Below are 24927 nucleotides of genomic sequence, written 5' to 3'. Positions count from 1 at the left end.
TCCTCTGAGTCTGGAGTAGAAGTACACAGCTGCATGGATACTTGAGTATTATACTCCTTATGCTCCACTACATTTACAGATTAAGATTATTGATTAGTTTTTAATCTGTCAGAAAGGTTGTGTGATACATTACGATAATCAATAATTCATCACAGAGTTGGTTCTATAGTTTATTGAACAGAAAGCCAAACACTGATACAGACAGAGCAACACAACACGTTCTTATCAATAATAGTATCTATAATCTGTAATCAATCAAAGGATCAAAACAATTGTCATCTTCTAAACAAAGATCATCTGATTGTAACACTGATAATCAATATCAAACACCTGTCGATCGATCAATACATTTATCAGCAAATAGGAAACAATGGGGTTTTTTTTTCAGGAGCAAATAAAGTTTATTGATCACATCAGTTCAAATGATCAGTTATTTCTTATAACCAGCTGAAATGTATGGAGGCTCAATACTGCCAGGATTAAAGAAATTAATCATTAGAAGGAGTAAATATCTTCGTTAAGTCATTCATGACTCAGTTATTTATGATTAAGTTTTATATATTTGTTTTTTAAAGTTATAATCTCAAAGATCTTTGTTTTGTTCTCTTTGGCGGCACCGTGTGGTGATAAGTTGTAACTGCAGTTGTGTTGTTCTTTTGTGCAGATAACATTAATAAATTGCTCTCATTGGCTTTTTACTTGTGAAGCTTTTAATGCAAACACACACTCACGAGGAGCCGTCGCTGAAACACGAGTGGAGGATACAGTGTGACCATAAATGACAACAAAACACAACACAAACTGTTATTTATGTTATTTACCTAATTTATGTCCACTTGTTTCATTTCAGCTCAGTGTGAGTTGTCATTCATGGCCGCACTGCTTTGTCTCTTCTCTGATGTGAGGAGCAGCGAGGGGCGGGGCTCAGAGCAGCGAGGGGCGGGGTTTGGATCAGCGAGGGGCGGGGCTCAGAGCAGCGAGGGGCGGGATTTGGAGCAGCGATGGGCGGGGTTTAGAGTGGCGATGGGCGGGGTTTGTGGCGGCGAGGGGCGGGGCACAGCGCAGCAGAGGTTGCGTCAACTCCGCTGGTTGGAAACCGTGGCGGGAAAGTCGCCACCCGGTTTGTAATAATCATAACACTGTCATCAGCAGGCTCATTCAGCGATTCCAATCAAATCTTCAAGATTATGACTTTAATAAATCAAAATGATGCAAAACTTATTTTTTATTTATTTAAACGTATTTTATTCATTTTTCATCAGTTTATTTGTTTTAATGGAACATTATTTTATTTTCAGATTCAAGTACAGCAGAAATCTCAGTGATTCCTAAATTATAACATTTTATTTCATGTTTCATGTCAGTGAATCATCTCAGAAGTAAATAATGTTTTTATCTCTGAACATGCTGAGATTTATGGATTTTCTCTAGATTTTAAAAAATATTTAATATATTTAGTTTTCAGTTTAAGTTCACTTTTGTTTGTTTTAGTGTTTTTTGTGCTTTTTTTAGTTTTATTGTATTTCTTTAATTACTTGTAATTGTATCTGAATCTTTGATGTGTTTATCTTTTATATTTTATTTTAGAAATTTTCACTTTTTAAAATTCTGAATTGTATAAACTGATTTTATAATTTGATCTTTATAATATTTCTGTTTTAAAAAGGTCTTTGTATTGAATATTTGCACTGCGTGATTGTTTATGTTACAAATAAAGATTTGAATCTGTAGTTCAGCGTTTTTGGGGCAGATGCTGCATTTAAGATGTAATAAACTACGTATGGCTGAAATATAAACTATACATTTTCAAAATTCTTTAAAATTATGTTCTGGGCACATTTAGTTAAAACATTTTCTTGTTTTTTAAACACAAAATCAGTCTAAGATTCAAACAGATGAGTTAAAAATGTGATTTTCTTTTACAAATCGTTGAATGAATGTGTTGTTTTTGTTTTTTTCTGTTGCAATAAAACATAATTTTACTTGTTTTATTTTGTAAATGTCAGTTTATAGTTCTATAACTTTAAAGAGGATTAAACAAACAAACAAAGAGGAGTTTTGTTGAATCTGATGATTTAGCAGAAAAACAAACAAACAGGAAGCTGATTTCAGCAACAACAAGATCATTTCTTGAGTTTTTCACCTTGGCGGGTTCAGAACATGTTGTTGGATTTCCACTGAGCTCCGTTGGCCGATTCTGACAAGAAAAACAACAACGTGTCAAATGAAAAAGCAGAATAACAAATTCACTTTGTAAATAATGAAAACACGATAAAAACAAGTTGAAGAGTTCAAGTTTGAATCATTAGATGTGATGATCATTTGTTTGAAATATCTTTTAGATACAAACAGCAAATTATTCTTTAAAAAAGTGTTTTTCCACTGAATGTCACTTCATAAATTCATTAAATACACTTGAATGAATGAACCCTAAAACACACTGAAATATTTCAGGTCTTACTGGAAACGTCTTGTGTTGACTTTTTCCTCTGATGGGATCCATAAATCTGTCGGAACAGAGCAGATTTTAACCAATAACTTCCAGTTTATTTGTGACTCCAACCATAAAAAATACTGAAGAAATATAATATTGTTTTAATCAGGATCAGGATGTAAAAATGTTGAATTTCTCCTCCCACTACAGTATAAATTCTCAGCAACCAGAATAAACTAAACAGGAAACATGAAAGAATCATGTAAGAATAACTTGTTTCCTTCTTCAGTGGAACACACTACAGATTTTTTTAAGTTGTAAAATTCACTACTTTACTCACAAGTTTCTTTTTTTTTGTACAAACTAAATTCACAAGTAAAATTACAACACATTTCTGCAGTTCAGAGGGTTTGATGAATCTGACACAAACCTGAAAGTAACAAAAATGTTTTTACATAAGGCCCAGTGTAACTAAAAACTCAGAATCAGAATCACACTTGTGTGTTATTATTGTGTAATTATTGTGTAATTTACATATAATTTAAGTGTAATTATTGTGTAATTTACATATAATTTAATTGTAATTATTGTGTAATTTACATATAATGTAAGTGTAATTATTGTGTAATTTACATATAATTTAAGTGTAATTATTGTGTAATTTACATATAATTTAAGTGTAATTATTGTGTAATTTACATATAATTTAAGTGTAATTATTGTGTAATTTATGTGTCATTTTTTAAATGTAATCTGTTCCTCCGGTTGTTAAAACCCTAAGTTCCTGGAGAGAAGGTAAAGTGAGTTTTATGAACCCTGACAGATATCACTGTGTGGACGTTCTGACAGTAAATACATCATCAGTGTTACGAACGTTCTAAAATACAAACCGACCTTTTTCTTTGATCCGGCGGCGCTCAGAGCAGCGATCTTACTCTCGATATCAGACACCTGCAGAAAGAAAAACTGTTTTATCTTCAAACGTAGTTTTATTTGAGTTTATCTTTATAGATACACTGCAGCGCCTCCCACAGGTCACAAATCCCCCGAAAATCAATAATATCACATAATTATCTCAGATCTGAATCTGTCATAATTACAAGGAAAAATATCAGAATGTAATCATGAGAGTGTCTGAGTGTCATAATGACAGTAACTGTGGGTATCTCATGAGAAAACATTAAACTGAAATCATTTTCTCAAGTTGAAAACAGGATTGTTTTCCTGTGGATATGGATTTTATAGTTACAAGATCATTTTCTAATAGTTATGAGATGCTTTGTCATAATTACAAGTTTTTCTCAGAATTACAAGGATGTATTTTTACTAAAGTATGAGAATTTTCTCATAGTTACAAAGTAATTTTCTAATAATAACGAATTAATTTCTCTAAATTACATGATTGCTTTCTTGTGATGTAAATCTCACACTAAAATCACCAACAAACCACTTGACATTGGAGGATTGTAATTGGTGGATTTGTGAGGCTCCACCCACCTCGCTCTCGGCGCTCTGCACCCTGGCGGCAGTCAGCGCCACCACGTCCTCCAGCTCCGACAGCTCCGAGTCTGTCGTCCCTCCGAAGCGGTTTTTGGCGCTCTGCTCGAGTCGCCGCAGCTTTGACTCCAGTTCGTACGACTGACCGGCTGCGATGTACACCTGCACAGGTAACAGCACACACACCTGAGTCACACCAAAGGGCGCCAACGCCACCTGTAGACCACCGATTAGACTGAAGACAGGGACGATATCTGGAACACACTCTGACTGGTTCTCTGACGCTTTATGTCACTAAAATCCACTAAAATCACACAGCTGCAGATTCTTTTGAGTTTTTTTCTTTTTTTTTTTCATGATCATTTTCTCGTTATGATGAAATGAAGAACTTGTAACTGTGAGATTTTTTTCTCCTTATTTTGATAATAACAAAACAAAGATTTTGTAATTATGAGACATTTTTCTCAGATTTTTGAGATTATTTTATTATTAGATAAACGTACAATAATTTTCTTTTAATTACAAGATATTTTTCTTATGTTTACAGTCTGTTCGTTTGGCACTTTTCTTATGATCTTATGTATTATAAGATCTATTTCTTGTTAGGAGATAAATGTCGTAATTATATGATTTTCTTGCTATTATGAAATAGTTTCCTCACAATTACAGGATACGTTTTTATAATTACGAGATATTTTTCACATGAAATATGAATCTAATAAATATGAGATCATTTACTCACAATTACAAGATTATTTTTCATCATTAGGAGAATATTTTCTCATATTTACATGATAGTTTTCTCATAGTACCAATCATTTTTTGATGTCTTGTATTTGGAGTGAGAGATTTCCATATTATGAGATTATTTTCTTATCAGAAACAGATCGATGAAGTTCGAGATATTTTCTCATTTTTATGGACTTTAAATTCTCTTTGAACCAGGATTTAAAAAAAGGCCTTAACTCTAAAATCAAAATGACAAACTAAACTCTTGAACCCTTTTTTAACTTTAACATTTCTCTGCCAGGGTCCCAATTAAACCAGTATGGATGAGCATGTTTCCCAGATATCAGCCCTGTTTCTGACAGACACAGCAGCTGGGAGGTTTAAAGCCAGTCCAGACATTTCTGTCATGCTTCAGACGAGGCGGGAGGGTTCGCCTTAGTCGCCTTCAGACAAAAGGAGGTTAGGGGGGAAACGAAGCGTGCAGTTCATGTTTGAAGCTTACATTTTCCTCAAGTTCCCTGAAAGCATCATCTGCTTGCTTTACGTCAGTCCCTACTAAGTGGGATCTGTCGGTCGGCTCTGAGAGGCCGTACTCGACCATTGCGTTTTCTGTGGCATTAATGGTTCTCAGGACCTCAGTGGTGAGGTCACAGAGGGCGGCTGCAGTTGATCTCTGAAAGCCATGTAGAGGGACAGATGTTAGCAGCTGGAAAACACCATCTGATCCTGCAGCAGCTACCGGCCTGAACGCCCAAATATCACCGAGTCTGCACTTTGTCTTCTCTCAGCTGGAATACGCTCACAGTTTAAAGATAAACTGTTTCCAGGCAACACTGCGACCAATCAGCACTGAGCAAAAATACAACTTCACAAAGAAATTGTAAAACACTAAAACCAGAGAATAAAGATGCATCTGACGCTGCAGTGGTGCATTATGTGTATCAGACAACCACACAAACACAGCGCCCCCCTGTGGACACTTATGTACTTTTCAAACGTTTCATACTACAGAGCCTCCGAAATCCCAGAAGATTCTGCTTCTTATCTTGTTCACACAAGTTCTACATGCTGTGTTTTATTGGAACAAGATATTAGATCCACTTTGTGCAAACATTATATCTTACGTGAACAAGATAATAACTAATAACAAGTAATTGAATCCTTCTTGCCAAGCAAGATAACTTAAAACTACAATATTAGATCCATCCTGCTCAAACCAGATAATAACTTACCAGAACAAGACAGTACCTTATGTGAGCAAGATATTAAATCCTTCTTGATGAACAAGATAATAACAAACAAGATACATTTTTATGACTTCAGAGGCTCTGTAAGATTCAAAAACATGGCTTTGGTTCATAGACTAAATTAAATAGTGTTTTAAAAAAGTCAATAAACTCCGAGGACGAAGGTGGTCTTTGGAGTCACGAGCCACATTATTCATAAATATTAAAGACTTTTTATTTGTATTTTTCTTACTTGTTGAAACATGAAGATGTTGTGTTTGACAGCTGGAGGCTGAAATGTTCCATAACTCATATAAACACCACAAAAGTGGAGTTTAATTTATAAGGTTGCAGGTGTCTGAATCCAGGCAGGTAGCTGCTGACCTTCACATTTACACAAACAAATGTACAAAGATTTCTGCAGGTTGTTAACTAACACAGGAGGCAGCCTGTTAGTGAGGAGGCGTCATGCACTCACACCAATTACTGTTCAATCAATACTTGTATCAGAAACGCTGAAAACAGCAAAGAGTTCAAATCATGAAGAGTCCATCTCCAGAATGTCCTTCGTCCATTTCAGGACTGATGATCAAGTCTGTAGAAATGTTTTTATTTCAGTATCAAACTCATCAAATATGTTTGAACTCTTTTAATGAGAGTGTGTAAAGCAGATCTACGGTGGCAGTTTTTAATCTTTTCTCATAATCTGATATGCTGTTGTAATTCAGAATCTATGGTGAACACAATGTGCTTCCATTAAGTTGGTATTTTGGAGTGGAACTCTTCAGAAAGACAAAAGCCTAAATGTAAAAAGATAATGATGTTATAACTGAAAACATCATCCAGGTCAGAAACATTTTACTGAATAGAACCTTTTCTTCGGGGATATGCTGAGCCATGCTGTGGAAGCACCGATTGTTGACTGAAGTCATGACAAACGAGAACCTGGAAGTTTAGAAAATCATCCAAAAAGGCTAAAAAGATGCCAGAAACCTATGACATCATCCCAAGAGGAGTCTTTAAACATCGTTTAAAGAGATATTAAATAATCTTGATCCAACAAGATAAAAACTTATGAAAACTAGATATTAGATCCATCTTGCTCTCCATGACATCAATATGAGTCTGAATTATCAGGAACATTGTTTCTGTGGTGGTTTCAGAAACTTCCAGGCTCCCGCCCTGAATTTGAATCCTATAAAAGAGGTCAGTCGAGTCGGACCAGCCGTCCTACCTTCTGAGCCTCTGTGGGCATCTCGTCGCTGGACGAGCTCAGCTCTTTGTCCCTCAGAGAGTCCAGATTGATCGCCGGGCCGCCCCTGATGCCGGCTGAACCTTTACCCACAGAGAAGGACTTCTTCCCAGCCTCATCATCTGACGACAGGCCCTTATCGCTCAGGGTCCCCGCCAGCTCGCTCAGCTTCCTCCTCAGCTTGTCCTCCTCGTTGTGACCGGACGGAGTCGATGCCTGCAGGGAGATAAAATAACACACGTCTTATTGTAACAACTTTGTAGTCGTTTATTCATTCTTTTTACACCTCTGGAGGCTCATTTCCCCCCACCAGCACTACCACCTACAGGCAGCAGAATGGTCTGTTTTAACTAAAGAAGAGATTCTTATGGAGCTGATAGCCCTGGTCTCACCTCGTCACCAGGTGTCATCTTCTCCTCCAGGCGGCTCAGCAGACTCTCAATAGCAAACATGCGTTTGTTCAGCTCGTTTATCTGCGATGTTCAAACCAAAGAAGAAGAGTGATACAAACAGATAAGCTGTGTTACAAACTGGAGGCTTGTTTACTTTATGGAGACACTGAGTCACTGTGGAGCGTCTTAAAGATCCAGATCTGAAATGTTGCTCTTGAGGTCATAGCTGCCAGTGACATCACTGAGGTCATGTCATCGGTGTTATTTTTAGACAAAAAAACATAAATAAAGGACAGGATCTAATGTTTCCCAGACAGAATTATATCCTGACAGTGTGAAAAAGCCTCTGAATCTGAATTTAGATCATAACAGAATAATTACATGACTAAATGTCTTTTTTTAAAATACACAAGAAACATTCCAGTTAATGTTTCCAGTTGTGTGGCTACAATTTCCCCGTTTCAATGATAAAAAGTTTCCAGTTTTCTTTGCAATAATTTTCTACTTAAATACTTTAATCATCGGAGAAAAATAAAACTATTTAATTGGTAAATCCAGTTTCTAATGTGTTTGTGTTTCAGCTGAGTCACGCTGCGTTTGAGAACAGGAAAATAATCAGACAGACAGTCGGTGGTGATTGGCCGGTGGTCTTACGGGCGGGGCTTGACCAAGGTTCTCCTGGGAGGAGGCTCTGCTGTTGCGGCGGCGGTGGGGGGGCTGTTGGTACATGGGGGGGTATCTCTGGTACTCGTCCTCGTCAGAGGTGTCGACATACTGCTGCCGAGCCACCGAGGAGCTGATCTTAGAGAGAGAGCGAGTCCGAACCATCCTGTTGTCCCCCAAATCATCTGAAACACAGATACAGGTAAATACAGGTAAATATATATATACAGGTAAGAACCATCCTGCTGTACCCATATCCTTTTAAACAGGTATATAACATACAGGTAAACATATACAGGTACATATATACTGACCAGGTCTCATGGCGTAGCGGTCCAGACTCTGCCTGCGGTTTGCACGACGGTTGTAAGGATCATAATCCACATCGTTCCTGAAACCTCGATCCTCTTGAAGCTGCTGAACACATCAAATATCATCATAACACACCTGTTACCTGACTCAGGTGTGTGTTACCTCCACTGACTCAGGTGTGTGTTACCTGCACTGACTCAGGTGTGTTACCTCCACTGACTCAGGTGTGTGTTACCTCCACTGACTCAGGTGTGTTACCTCTACTGACTCAGGTGTGTGTTACCTCCACTGACTCAGGTGTGTGTTACCTCCACTGACTCAGGTGTGTGTTACGTCCACTGACTCAGGTGTGTGTTACCTGCACTGACTCAGGTGTGTGTTACGTCCACTGACTCAGGTGTGTGTTACCTCTACTGACTCAGGTGTGTTACCTCCACTGACTCAGGTGTGTGTTACCTCCACTGACTCAGGTGTGTTACCTGCACTGACTCAGGTGTGTGTTACCTGCACTGACTCAGGTGTGTGTTACCTGCACTGACTCAGGTGTGTTACCTCCACTGACTCAGGTGTGTTACCTGGACTGACTCAGGTGTGTGTTACCTGGACTGACTCAGGTGTGTGTTACCTGGACTGACTCAGGTGTGTGTTACCTCCACTGACTCAGGTGTGTTACCTCCACTGACTCAGGTGTGTGTTACCTGCACTGACTCAGGTGTGTGTTACCTTCACTGACTCAGGTGTGTGTTACCTCTACTGACTCAGGTGTGTGTTACCTTCACTGACTCAGGTGTGTGTTACCTCCACTGACTCAGGTGTGTGTTACCTCCACTGACTCAGGTGTGTGTTACCTCCACTGACTCAGGTGTGTGTTACCTCTACTGACTCAGGTGTGTTACCTCTACTGACTCAGGTGTGTGTTACCTGGACTGACTCAGGTGTGTGTTACCTCCACTGACCCAGGTGTGTGTTACCTCCACTGACTCAGGTGTGTGTTACCTCTACTGACTCAGGTGTGTGTTACCTCTACTGACTCAGGTGTGTGTTACCTCTACTGACTCAGGTGTGTGTTACCTGGACTGACTCAGGTGTGTGTTACCTCTACTGACTCAGGTGTGTGTTACCTGGACTGACTCAGGTGTGTGTTACCTCTACTGACTCAGGTGTGTGTTACCTCTACTGACTCAGGTGTGTGTTACCTGGACTGACTCAGGTGTGTGTTACCTCTACTGACTCAGGTGTGTGTTACCTGGACTGACTCAGGTGTGTGTTACCTCTACTGACTCAGGTGTGTGTTACCTCCACTGACTCAGGTGTGTGTTACCTGGACTGACTCAGGTGTGTTACCTGGACGGATGGTCGCCGTGAATGAGGGAAATATTCCTCAGAGTCGAAGTCCATAGGATGAACAGACAGCAGACGTTTACTCTTCCTCATCTGAAAAAAATAAAAAAACTTCTCAGGTTTCAGGTGTGTGATTCTCAGTCAGGTGACCTTAAGTTTTATTTTTATTTTACCACTTTGTAGCGCTGAGCTTCAGTCTCTCCGTGATCGTCCTCGTTACCGTTATACACATCTACGGTTCAAAATAAAAGAGTTTAGTTTAAAAGAGTTTAAAAGACTTTAGTCTCATGTCTTACTTAAAGTTTTTTAGATGAAATATTGACAAAGTTAAAGAGTTTCAAACATGAGTTTCTTATTACGTCACTAAATGTCCAAAGATACAAACTATAAAAGTGACTCACGGCTGCGGACATCCGGCATACTCTGGGTGTCGTCATCACGCCCACCTGACCAATAAGCACAAGGATTTATATTAGCATCTAACATGTAGCATGTAGCAGATGACTTATCAGTTTATGCTCAGGAAACATTCAGAAAACATTCTGAAAACACTCAGAGTACGTCCATGTGACTAGAGGTGTACTCTGCGACACAGCTCAGCTGCACCAGACCTCTCAGGTAACAGTGATGTCATCACAGACTCACCGTCTCCATTCAGCCTCTTGTACAGTGACCTCATCACCTTGGCACTGCCGAAGCGTTTGAAGCGGTTTCGTACGTTGTCCTGGTACCATCCCACAGTGCCGATCTTCAAAATCCTTCAAAAACACACACACAACACATATTAACACACATTTAGCATACATTATAGCAAGTTGTAGTAGTGTCCAATGTAGCATACAAAATCAAACTCAGATATTCTAATATATAACTGAATATGGCTTCAAACTAAAATGTTAGCATAACTCCATGCTATCACTTTAGCACAAAATACACCAAATGACTGTTGTGTTTTGGCTGCAGTTTGTGTAAGCCAACACTGCTTTATATGCTTGCTAACATAGGCTAAATATGATGATAGCTTAGAGCCTACCGTGACTCATCATAGTATATGCTAAGTGTCACATTGGACTCTACTTTAGCATAACATTAGCAGCCGTCATGTTAACATCTTAGCATATGCTACGCTAAGTCATAGCAGGCTCTAACCACTTTAGGGTACAGTATTATAGATGATAAGAGGCTCCTAGCTAACAAGCTAACACTAACTACATTATATTAAATGACAGTAATCTAATTTTATTTGACTCTTTGCTAACACATAAGCAAATACTATAAGTGATAAGTAGGTTCCTTTCTAACAATTTAGCTTACATTTAATTAGATTATAGTGTGGCTCTAAGCTAATACTTTAGCATAGGCTAAATTTGATCATAGGCTCCAAGCTAACATTGTGATAAAAAAGGTCCCTGCCTCCTCTGCCTGTAGCAAACTTACCTGTTACTGTCTCACCTGGTCATGTGTCAGTTGTCTCACCTGGTCGCGTGTCAGTTGTCTCACCTGGTCATGTGTCAGTTCTCTCACCTGGTCGTGTGTCAGTTGTCTCACCTGGTCGTGTGTCAGTGGTCTCACCTGGTCGTGTGTCAGTTCTCTCACCTGGTCGTGTGTCAGTTGTCTCACCTGGTTATGTGTCAGTTGTCTCACCTGGTCGTGTGTCAGTTGTCTCACCTGCTCGCGTGTCAGTTCTCTCACTTGGTCGTGTGTCAGTTGTCTCACTTGGTCGTGGGTCAGTTGTCTCACCTGCTCGCGTGTCAGTTCTCTCACTTGGTCGTGTGTCAGTTGTCTCACTTGGTCGTGGGTCAGTTGTCTCACCTGCTCGCGTGTCAGTTGTCTCACCTGGTCGTGTGTCAGTTGTCTCACCTGCTCGCGTGTCAGTTCTCTCACTTGGTCGTGTGTCAGTTGTCTCACCTGGTCGTGTGTCAGTTGTCTCACCTGGTCGTGTGTCAGTTGTCTCACCTGCTCGCGTGTCAGTTCTCTCACTTGGTCGTGTGTCAGTTGTCTCACTTGGTCGTGTGTCAGTTGTCTCACCTGGTCGTGTGTCAGTGGTCTCACCTGGTCGTGTGTCAGTTGTCTCACCTGGTCGTGTGTCAGTTGTCTCACCTGGTCGTGTGTCAGTTGTCTCACCTGCTCGCGTGTCAGTTGTCTCACCTGGTCGTGTGTCAGTTGTCTCACCTGGTCGTGTGTCAGTTTTCTCACCTGGTCGCGTGTCAGTGGTCTCACCTGGTCATGTGTCAGTTGTCTCACCTGGTCGTGTGTCAGTGGTCTCACCTGGTCATGTGTCAGTTGTCTCACCTGGTCGTGTGTCAGTTGTCTCACCTGGTCGTGTGTCAGTTTTCTCACCTGGTCGCGTGTCAGTGGTCTCACCTGGTCGTGTGTCAGTTTTCTCACCTGGTCGCGTGTCAGTGGTCTCACCTGGTCATGTGTCAGTTGTCTCACCTGGTCGTGTGTCAGTTGTCTCACCTGGTCGTGTGTCAGTTGTCTCACTTGGTCGTGGGTCAGTTGTCTCACCTGCTCGCGTGTCAGTTGTCTCACCTGGTCGCGTGTCAGTTGTCTCACCTGGTCGTGTGTCAGTTGTCTCACCTGGTCGCGTGTCAGTGGTCTCACCTGGTCATGTGTCAGTTGTCTCACCTGGTCATGTGTCAGTGGTCTCACCTGGTCGTGTGTCAGTTGTCTCACCTGGTCATGTGTCAGTTGTCTCACCTGGTCGCGTGTCAGTGGTCTCACCTGGTCGTGTGTCAGTTGTCTCACTTGGTCGTGGGTCAGTTCTCTCACTTGGTCGTGTGTCAGTTGTCTCACCTGGTCGTGTGTCAGTTGTCTCACCTGGTCGTGTGTCAGTGGTCTCACCTGGTCGCGTGTCAGTTGTCTCACCTGGTCGTGTGTCAGTTGTCTCACCTGGTCGCGTGTCAGTGGTCTCACCTGGTCATGTGTCATTGTCTCACCTGGTCATGTGTCAGTGGTCTCACCTGGTCGTGTGTCAGTGGTCTCACCTGGTCATGTGTCATTGTCTCACCTGGTCATGTGTCAGTTGTCTCACCTGGTCGTGTGTCAGTTGTCTCACCTGGTCGTGGGTCAGTTCTCTCACCTGGTCGTGTGTCAGTTGTCTCACCTTGTCGTGTGTCAGTTGTTTCACCTGGTCGTGTGTCAGTTGTCTCACCTGGTCATGTGGCAGTTGTCTCACCTGGTCGTGTGTCAGTTGTCTCACCTGGTCGTGTGTCAGTGGTCTCACCTGGTCGTGTGTCAGTTGTCTCACCTGGTCGTGGGTCAGTTGTCTCACCTGGTCGTGTGTCAGTGGTCTCACCTGGTCGTGTGTCAGTTGTCTCACCTGGTCGTGGGTCAGTTGTCTCACTTGGTCGTGTGTCAGTTGTCTCACCTGGTCGTGTGTCAGTGGTCTCACCTGGTCGTGTGTCAGTGGTCTCACCTGGTCGTGTGTCAGTTGTCTCACCTGGTCGTGTGTCAGTTGTCTCACCTGGTCGTGTGTCAGTTGTCTCACCTGGTCGTGTGTCAGTTGTCTCACCTGGTCATGTGTCAGTTGTCTCACCTGGTCGTGTGTCAGTTGTCTCACCTGGTCATGTGTCAGTTGTCTCACCTGGTCGTGGGTCAGTTGTCTCACCTGGTCATGTGTCAGTTGTCTCACCTGGTTATGTGTCAGTTGTCTCACCTGGTCGTGTGTCAGTTGTCTCACCTGGTCATGCGGCAGTTGTCACACACCCAGCCGTGCTCCTTCTTGTTGTAGCGGCTGCAGGACTTGCAGGTGAACATGCGGCAGTCCAGACACTGACGCTTGCTGTTGACCAGGAACTTGAAGGGCTGCAGGCAGCGGATGCACAGCGAGTCGGACGTTTTGCTCTGAGAGCCCAGCAGCTCTCGCTTCGTGTCCTCCTTCTCAATCTTTGTCTTCAGATCGCTGGAAAACAGGAGAGAAGACGTTAGAGGTCAGAGGGCGTCCAGCCGCCTCCTGACCTACAAACACCAGAGCAGATCTAAAAAAAAAAAAAATGTTTTTGTGGCACAAAATGAGACGTAAAGGTTTCAGAGTTTCTGCTGATGACAGATGGTGAACAGACCAAACTCTAACAAAAACACCATATTTATATTATTTATATTTACTACATATTATTATATTTATTATTTATATTGCTTTATGGCACAAAAACAGTCAGAGGAAACTGAACTAACCGAGGTGAAGATTTTACAGTCACAGCTGATGGCAGAAGGTCGAAGAAACAAATTAAAGACAAAGAACCAAACCCTGAGAAACCAAAATATATGAATCTACTTTATGACTTTACAGCACAGAAGAAATCAACTGATTGATCGGCTTTAGAGCAGATCAGTCGTTGTGTCTTATGGAGTCAAAGGTTTTTGTCAACACATATTTTAACTTTAGAACTTCCTGTTTCCGGATTTGAACTTGTTGTTTTCCAGAGTTTTGTGAGTCTGTGAGATCAGATTTGATTTGCTGTTGTTTATATTTCTGTAATAATCTATTAAATATGTTCTAGTTTACGGTTATTAAATGTGAAATTGTTTGAGTTCAGAATGTTTTTTGTTTACCAAAATGAATCTGTTTCCTGTTTTTTTATGAATCTGTCCAGGAAGGAAACTAACAGATCCTGTTGAGCTGGACAAAAGTTGAACATATATATAAAAAAACATTAAAATAAAGGTTTTAAATTAAAAACTTTCTATTAAATTGAGTCCAGTTTGACCAGTTTTTATCTGAAACTACACTGAGCAGTCGACGACGGACTGAAACTCTACTTTTACTGCAGTTTCATGTGTTTAATCTGACGACAGAATCATTGCTTGTATATTTATTGATCAATAATGATCAACTATCATCTGTCAGAGTTTCTCCTTCAGACTGATGTGAGACGGAAATCAGCTGCTCTGAGATAATCTGATTATCTGTGATCAGATTATAATCTGCTTCAGACTGAAGACAGAAGCTGCATTCTGTGTTTTCTTCTTCATGTGAAGGAAACATCAGGCCCCCGGGGCTGATGGGAGTTTGAGTCACACAGAGCGTCTTTGTGGCAGCTTCCCGACGCTCCGCCGTGTGACTGAGTCGTGATCGACTGCAACAACGACGGCTTTCACGCTCGCATTCCTCCGAACTTCACATGAACGGGTCGATTCACACGCTCACGGTCACGCCGCTGACAGCCTGACAGACTGCACTCAGGGTTCAAAACACCCAGACTCCCACAGAGGGACACCTGCGCAGGTGAGGACAGGACGACCGAACTGCTTCTACTGATTCAAGTCAGGAAAACTCAGCTGGACTTCAACAAAACCTTGATTTTTCATCTTTTTGTGTAAAAATTATAAATACATGTAACCTTATTAGTATTATTATTATTATTATTATTATTATTATTAGACATAATCATAAAGTGTTTGATTTCATATTTTAGATATTTGTCTAATAACTGATATAAACAGACATTATGTATATTATTATTGTGTATATATGTGTGAACATCTGTTACTTTATTTGGACAAAATATCAGAAACTCAACAAAGTGTTCCTGTTATTTTGTCCACCCCCCCGTCTACATGTTACTGATGGTTGTTTGTTTTGTACCCGAGTCGCTCTTCCTCTTTCTTCCTCAGGTTGAAGTCCCGTTGAATCACCTCCCACACGTGTTTCGCCTCCTCGTCCGTCAGACGAGACAGATCCAGTTTTCGCTCCATGACGCTGAAATAAATAAATAAATAAATAAATAAAACACATTAAAGCTGCGATCAGCTGATTTACGTCACATGTTCTGCTGTCAGCGCTTCATATGTTCCTGTAAAGGCTAAAACATGCTCATCAGCCTCCAGGTGTTCCAGTGGTTAAAGGGTTAAATTAAACAATAAGAGAAACATGTAAACGGCGCCCCCGGTGGCCACAGCCGGTCACCTGTTTACTTTGACCGTGTTTGTGATGTAATCGGTGACATCATGATGTCATAACCTGGTTAGCTGACATCATACTCGACCACAGAACTTTATACTTTATAAAAACGTTCATAAAGAGAAACTTTAATTGAATTTAGTCTGTTTAAGACTCGATATGAAACATTGTGCTCTGCTGTGACACTGCGGAGATTCTACAGGACGTGAATCCAATAATAAACATGATCATTAACTTAATTGATCCACAGATTGTAGATATGATCAGTTTCTCCAATCAGCTGATTTGATTTCTCTTGTAAAAAGAAATGAAGAAGAGTTTGTGAAGCGGTGAGTAGACACGCCCTGCTCTGCTGCAGTATCGCCAACTTTAACTTCTATATGCAATAAAACCTTTATTAAACTTCTGTATCTAACAGTCAAACTTTATATCTGCAGACGTCTTTTAAATAAAAACTAAAAACTGACAAACAAGTTTCTTCTTCAGGTGAAATCTGTTGACAGTTTATTTAAGCAGCAGAAGAAGAATGAAAGCGTTTACACTCATTAAACTAATAATCATTCAGTCATCACAGTTTGTCAGAAACTTTTAAAACTTTTACATTAAATTTGATGTTTCACAAACTAAACAGTTCTATAACATAATATAAAATCAATAATCACTGATCAATAAGTCATAATGAGTCCCAGCAGCTCAGTAACGAAGCGTCTGATTGGATTAAAGCAGTTTACAGTGAAGTCATTAAAATGTAATAAATGAGATTAAACTCACCGTCTGTTTGTGCTGCTGCTGATCCACTGACTGACTGCAGCTCAGAGCATCAGCTGATCACATGATCAATCACATGACCACATCCTGCTGACACACACACACACACACACACAAACAAATACACACACACACACACAGAGACACAGACGCACATAGAGGCACACACACACACACAGAGACACACACACACACACACACACACACACACACACACACACACACAAACACACACACAGACGCACATAGAGGCACACACACACACACACAGACACACACACACACACACACACACAAACACACACACACATAGAGACACACACACACACACACAAACACACACAAACACACACAGACGCACACACACACAGACACACGCACACACAAACACAGATACACACACAAACACACACACAGACGCACAGAGGCACACACACACAAACAGATACACACACACACACACACACACACACACACAAACACAGAGAGAGACACACACACACACAAAAACACAGATACACACACACACAGACGCACACACACACACACACACAAACACAGACACACACACACACACACACACAAACACAGAGAGAGACACACACACACACACACACACACACACACACACAGAGACACAGACGCACACACACACACACACACAGACGCACACACACACACACACAACACAACTAACACACAACTAACTCACAACTAACACACAACTAACACACAACTAACTCACAACTAACACACAACTAACACAACTAATACACAACTAACACACAACTAACACAACTAATACACAACTAACACACAACTAACACACAACTAACTCACAACTAACACACAACTAACACAACTAATACACAACTAACACACAACTAACACAACTAATACACAACTAACACACAACTAACACAACTAACACACAACTAACACACAACTAACACACAACTAACTCACAACTAACTCACAACTAACACAACTAACACACAACTAACACACAACTAACACAACTAATACACAACTAACACACAACTAACACAACTAACACACAACTAACACACAACTAACTCACAACTAACTCACAACTAACACAACTAATACACAACTAACACACAACTAACACAACTAACACACAACTAACACACAACTAACTCACAACTAACTCACAACTAACACAACTAACACACAACTAACACACAACTAACACACAACTAACTCACAACTAACTCACAACTAACACAACTAATACACAACTAACACAACTAATACACAACTAACACACAACTAACACAACTAACACACAACTAACACACAACTAACTCACAACTAACTCACAACTAACACAACTAACACACAACTAACACAACTAACACACAACTAACTCACAACTAACTCACAACTAACACAACTAATACACAACTAACACAACTAACACACAACTAACACACAACTAACACAACTAACTCACAACTAACACACAACTAACACACAACTAACACAACTAACACACAACTAACACAACTAACACAACTAACACACAACTAACACACAACTAACACACAACTAACACAACTAACACACAACTAACACACAACTAACACAACTAACACACAACTAACTCACAACTAACACAACTAACACACAACTAACTCACAACTAACTCACAACTAACACAACTAACACACAACTAACACAACTAACACAACTAACACACAACTAACTCAACTAACACAACTAACACACAACTAACACAACTAACACACAACTAACTCAACTAACACAACTAACACAACTAACACACAACTAACACAACTAACACACAACTAACACACAACTAACACAACTAACACACAACTAACACAACTAACACACAACTAACACACAACTAACACAACTAACACACAACTAACACAACTAACACAACTAACACACAACTAACACACAACTAACTCACAACTAACACACAACTAACACAACTAACACACAACTAACACACAACTAACACAACTAACACACAACTAACTCACAACTAACACAACTAACACACAACTAACTCACAACTAACTCACAACTAACACAACTAACACACAACTAACACAACTAACACAACTAACACACAACTAACTCAACTAACACAACTAACACACAACTAACACAACTAACACACAACTAACACAACTAACACACAACTAACACAACTAACACACAACTAACTCAACTAACACAACTAACACACAACTAACACAACTAACACACAACTAACACAACTAACACACAACTAACACACAACTAACACAACTAACACACAACTAACACACAACTAACACAACTAACACACAACTAACACAACTAACACACAACTAACTCAACTAACACAACTAACACACAACTAACACAACTAACACACAACTAACACAACTAACACAACTAACACACAACTAACACAACTAACACAACTAACACACAACTAACACACAACTAACTCACAACTAACACAACTAACACACAACTAACTCACAACTAACACACAACTAACACAACTAATACACAACTAACACACAACTAACACACAACTAACACAACTAACACACAACTAACACACAACTAACACAACTAACACACAACTAACTCACAAGTAACTCACAACTAACACAACTAACACACAACTAACTCACAACTAACACAACTAACACACAACTAACTCACAACTAACTCACAACTAACACAACTAACACACAACTAACACAACTAACACAACTAACACACAACTAACTCACAACTAACACAACTAACACACAACTAACACACAACTAACACAACTAATACACAACTAACACACAACTAACACACAACTAACTCACAACTAACACACAACTAACACACAACTAACACACAACTAACACACAACTAACACAACTAACACACAGCTAACACAACTAATACACAACTAACACACAACTAACACACAACTAACACACAACTAACTCACAACTAACACACAACTAACTCACAACTAACACACAACTAACACACAACTAACACACAACTAACTCACAACTAACACAACTAATACACAACTAACACACAACTAACTCACAACTAACTCACAACTAACTCACAACTAACTCACAACTAACACAACTAATACACAACTAACACACAACTAACACAACTAACACACAACTAACACACAACTAACTCACAACTAACACAACTAACACACAACTAACTCACAACTAACACAACTAACACACAACTAACTCACAACTAACTCACAACTAACACAACTAACACACAACTAACACAACTAACACAACTAACACACAACTAACACACAACTAACACACAACTAACTCACAACTAACACACAACTAACACACAACTAACACACAACTAACACAACTAACACACAACTATTACACAACTAACACACAACTAACACACAACTAACACAACTAACACACAACTAACACACAACTAACACACAACTAACACAACTAACACACAACTAACACACAACTAACACACAACTAACTCACAACTAACACACAACTAACACACAACTAACTCACAACTAACACAACTAACTCACAACTAACACACAACTAACACAACTAATACACAACTAACACACAACTAACACACAACTAACACAACTAACACACAACTAACACACAACTAACACAACTAACACAACTAACTCACAACTAACTCACAACTAACACAACTAACACACAACTAACTCACAACTAACACAACTAACACACAACTAACTCACAACTAACTCACAACTAACACAACTAACACAACTAACACACAACTAACTCACAACTAACACAACTAACACACAACTAACACACAACTAACACAACTAATACACAACTAACACACAACTAACACACAACTAACTCACAACTAACACAACTAACACACAACTAGCACACAACTAACACAACTAACACACAACTAACACAACTAATACACAACTAACACACAACTAACACACAACTAACACAACTAACACAACTAACACACAACTAACACAACTAATACACAACTAACACACAACTAACACACAACTAACACAACTAACACACAACTAACACAACTAATACACAACTAACACACAACTAACACACAACTAACTCACAACTAACACACAACTAACACACAACTAATACACAACTAACACAACTAACACACAACTAACACAACTAATACACAACTAACACACAACTAACACACAACTAACACACAACTAATGCACAACTAACACACAACTAACACACAACTAACTCACAACTAACACACAACTAACTCACAACTAACACACAACTAACACACAACTAACACAACTAACACACAACTAACTCACAACTAACACAACTAATACACAACTAACACACAACTAACACACAACTAACTCACAACTAACTCACAACTAACACAACTAATACACAACTAACACACAACTAACACACAACTAACACACAACTAACACACAACTAACACAACTAACACACAACTAACACACAACTAACACAACTAACACACAACTAACACACAACTAACACACAACTAACACACAACTAACACAACTAACACAACTAACACACAACTAACACACAACTAACACAACTAACACACAACTAATACACAACTAACACAACTAACACACAACTAACACACAACTAACTCACAACTAACACACAACTAACTCACAACTAACTCACAACTAACACACAACTAACACAACTAATACACAACTAACACACAACTAACACACAACTAACACAACTAACACACAACTAACACACAACTAACACAACTAACTCACAACTAACTCACAACTAACACAACTAACACACACAACTAACTCACAACTAACACAACTAACACACAACTAACACACAACCAACACAACTAACACACAACTAACTCACAACTAACACACAACTAACACACAACTAACACACAACTAACTCACAACTAACTCACAACTAACACACAACTAACACAACTAATACACAACTAACACACAACTAACACACAACTAACACAACTAACACACAACTAACACACAACTAACACAACTAACTCACAACTAACTCACAACTAACACAACTAACACACACAACTAACTCACAACTAACACAACTAACACACAACTAACACACAACCAACACAACTAACACACAACTAACTCACAACTAACACACAACTAACACACAACTAACACACAACTAACTCACAACTAACTCACAACTAACACACAACTAACACACAACTAACACACAACTAACACAACTAACACACAACTAACTCACAACTAACACAACTAACACACAACTAACACACAACTAACACACAACTAACACAACTAACACACAACTAACACACAACTAACACACAATTAACACAACTAACTCACAACTAACACACAACTAATACACAACTAACACACAACTAACACACAACTAACACAACTAACACACAACTAACACACAACTAACACACAATTGTCCAGGTTGGATCTCAGCAGTGTGTAACGGCTGTTTTACTGTGTGTGCTTGATGTCTGAAGGCAGTTTGGTTAAATGTGAGATTAACATGGTTTGATGAAGATGAAGATGAGTGTGCAGTCATGTATTTGTGTTTAGAGTTCTGGGAAATGTTGTAAGAGAAGCTTCGATCCTTCTACCAGAAACATTTAGAGAAAAAGTCATGATTTTATGTGAAATAAGGCTCAAATGTTACGAGCAAAAGTTGTAAAATTGTAAGACAGCAGAAAAGTATAAATTTAATTATGAACATAATTCTGTGATTTATTTTACGTGATTATAAGATAACGAGGTGGAATTTTATTATTTTATAAGATAAAGTCAGAATTTTACAAAGAAAATGTGTCATAAAAAATCATAATTTTACAGAAACACAAGTTTAAATATAATGATAAAATAAATAATAGAAAACTTATTAAAACTCTGAGATTAAAGTCATTTCAATGATTTAAAGACAAATTCTGTTTTTAGAGAAAAGTTTAATATCAAATGTTTCTGTTCTTCTTTTTATGACACATAAAGTCAGAAATAAACAATAAACGTTGTAAACATTCAGTCCATCGGCGCCTCCTGCTGCTGAGACGTCGTCATAGCAACCTGTCAAATGAATTCTTCCAACTGACTGAAATACACAAATTAAAATTAAAATTAAATTAAAAACATTTGGATAAAACCACTGATTTGTTTAATTAAATGTTAATTATATTTGTGAATTAAGTAAAATATAATGAAACATTCTTAATAATGAAAAAAAAGATACTGATCATAAAATTACAAAATAGGATTTTATTAATTCACTGTGATTTATTATATAAAATTATAATAATGATAGAATAAATAATATAAAATGTTAAATTAACAGAGCAGAGATATAAAAGTATGTCTTTGATTTTGTACACAGAATGTTAAACATTAATTAATATTAAGGAAACAAGAGGTTTAAATATCAAGTATATGATACAGTAAATATTTGATATATTTACAATTAAAACTGTTAATCAAAGAAGAATTGTGTAATAATTGTACATTTTATTAATTTACTGTTAATTATAATATTCTGTTGATAAATGTAACAGTAAACTAGAGTTTATTATATAACTGAACAGCAGCGGTGGGACAAGAAACAGGAAGTTTGGACGAGATGTGAGACTGCAGACGAGGGAAAAGTGACCCGACTGAGTTTTGGAAAACTGAACCACGGCGCATAAAGTTCCTCATCTGGCAGCGTATCAGGAGTCTCCAGCGTTTCATAGCGAGGAACCCTGGAGCACGTCAGCCGATGGACGCACGATCAGATCCTGAAGCAGGAAGCAGCCATCGCCTAAACCCGCCAGAACAACATCTGCAGACATCCTGACCTCTACCAGCGACCGGCAGCCGCTGGTGGACCTTCAACGGCAGCTGAAGGTCCTCAACAGCATCGTAGCCGCCACCCTGAGACCAGCGCGGTCCTTGCGTCTGAGTCCATTAAGCCGTGCTGCTGGAGCCGACAGTCCAATGGGAAGATCGCTTCGAAGACTGCCTTTGAAAGGAAGCTCTCCCAGTACGCAGGACTGGTCAGCAGCTGTCAGCATACTGGCTGGAGAGCGAGGTTACGGTTAGGGTAGGACAGGTTGGATCCAGGGACTCACAGCATCGAGGAAGAGGAGAACCATGGAGTCAGACCATCTGGACACAAGCTGGGGTCTGATCGGGCCCAGCTGGGTCACCTGGAGGAGGATGTATGACGCTGGAAGACCCCAAACACCAGATGACTCCAGAAACATCACTGAGGATGTGTCCAGAAGCATCAGCAGGTTTAGAGTTAATATCATCAACAGTCAGTATAATAAAACCATAGTTTTAGTATCTGTATCTAATGTCGGATCTATAAACTACATGTCAGTAAAGAGGAAACAGACCAGCGTCAGCAGCTCACACAACTTTATTCCAAAGTTTCTCCAACAGAACATTTTTACAACGACGTCAGTTTGATTTCACACAAAGAAAAAAAAATTCACATTTTACGACGAAGCTGTTTTCACGTCGCAGCTGCAGCGTGACGCAGATGTTCGTAGAGACGTCACGGTACGGAGTCACGTTCGTGTCATAACTCTGAGTGAGTTAGTGAACATTTACACTACAGGATGAGCTGAATATCAACACTATATGTAGTCAAATGTCGTTTCAAGCACATATAAGAGTTCATGAATATATTTACACACGTACAAACATTTATTAACTGTTTATTTTAGATTAAAGTGTTTGAATCTTGTACAAGTTGTCATGGAGAGTGAATTATAATCTCAAGTTGTATTTATATGATAAATAAGTATTTCAGATTTATTATAAACATTCAGTTTATAATAATAACAGTTTCTCAACAGGCAGATTGAAACAGTTAAATTTAAACTTTTGTTGTGCAAATAATAAATATAATAAGTGAACCTCACTTAAAGGATCATTCTGAGGATTTTCTATATTTGTCTTCATGTTTGGATCCAAACCAACAATGAACTGATCTACTAACCAGTATTGTGTGAGTATCAGAGCCTGATATACAGTGGAAACCATTTATACTGATCATGGTTACAGTGATCAATCACTTATATGGATCAAACAGCTCAGGACTTATAGTAATCAATAGTCTGCTTACAGTGTTCAGTTTGGGTCTTTTCATACATGAAAACATATGGAGAAAAAATTAAAACTACAGTAATTCCATTTATTTTTTACCTTACTGCCATAGTATACGTATAATGTTTACTCAGTGGCTTCAGCACCATTATCAGGGGTGTGTGGAGGTGCGGGGTGTGGGCGTGTTTATTTGTAACCACCACAATGTTTTATTCATCTCATTCAC

General features: G+C 39.2%; 2 protein-coding genes and 1 long non-coding RNA gene across 5 annotated transcripts in view; 1 reads left to right on the top strand and 2 right to left on the bottom strand.

The window, feature by feature from the left end:
* LOC121891677 (NLR family CARD domain-containing protein 3-like) overlaps positions 1-24927 on the bottom strand; it is a 408525-nt gene that overhangs the window by 331659 nt on the left and 51939 nt on the right. The window lies entirely within an intron of this gene.
* mlpha (melanophilin a) lies at positions 158-16554 on the bottom strand. 2 transcript variants are annotated; one of them, XM_042404261.1, is made up of 15 exons: positions 16520-16554; positions 15434-15547; positions 13529-13750; positions 10492-10604; positions 10248-10292; positions 10020-10078; positions 9850-9939; positions 8508-8610; positions 8185-8378; positions 7531-7611; positions 7121-7354; positions 3932-4093; positions 3329-3385; positions 2462-2507; positions 158-2197 (listed from the first exon to the last, which is right to left on the bottom strand). In XM_042404261.1, exons 2-15 carry the CDS (start codon positions 15541-15543, stop codon positions 2154-2156), a joined length of 1560 nt encoding a protein of 519 aa, XP_042260195.1. In that variant the 5' UTR covers positions 15544-15547; positions 16520-16554; the 3' UTR covers positions 158-2153. The 2 variants fall into 2 exon arrangements, with proteins under 2 accessions (XP_042260195.1, XP_042260196.1); XM_042404262.1 differs by having other exon boundaries at positions 8508-8607.
* Positions 8313-15537, top strand: LOC121891766. The gene is made up of 3 exons (XR_006094145.1): positions 8313-8395; positions 14827-15073; positions 15463-15537. It is a non-coding gene; the product is annotated as an uncharacterized LOC121891766 (long non-coding RNA).

Source organism: Thunnus maccoyii, chromosome 24, assembly GCF_910596095.1.
Source record: "Thunnus maccoyii chromosome 24, fThuMac1.1, whole genome shotgun sequence".
Classification (NCBI taxonomy): Eukaryota; Metazoa; Chordata; class Actinopteri; order Scombriformes; family Scombridae; genus Thunnus; species Thunnus maccoyii.
This window is presented reverse-complemented; position numbering and strand designations above follow the sequence as displayed.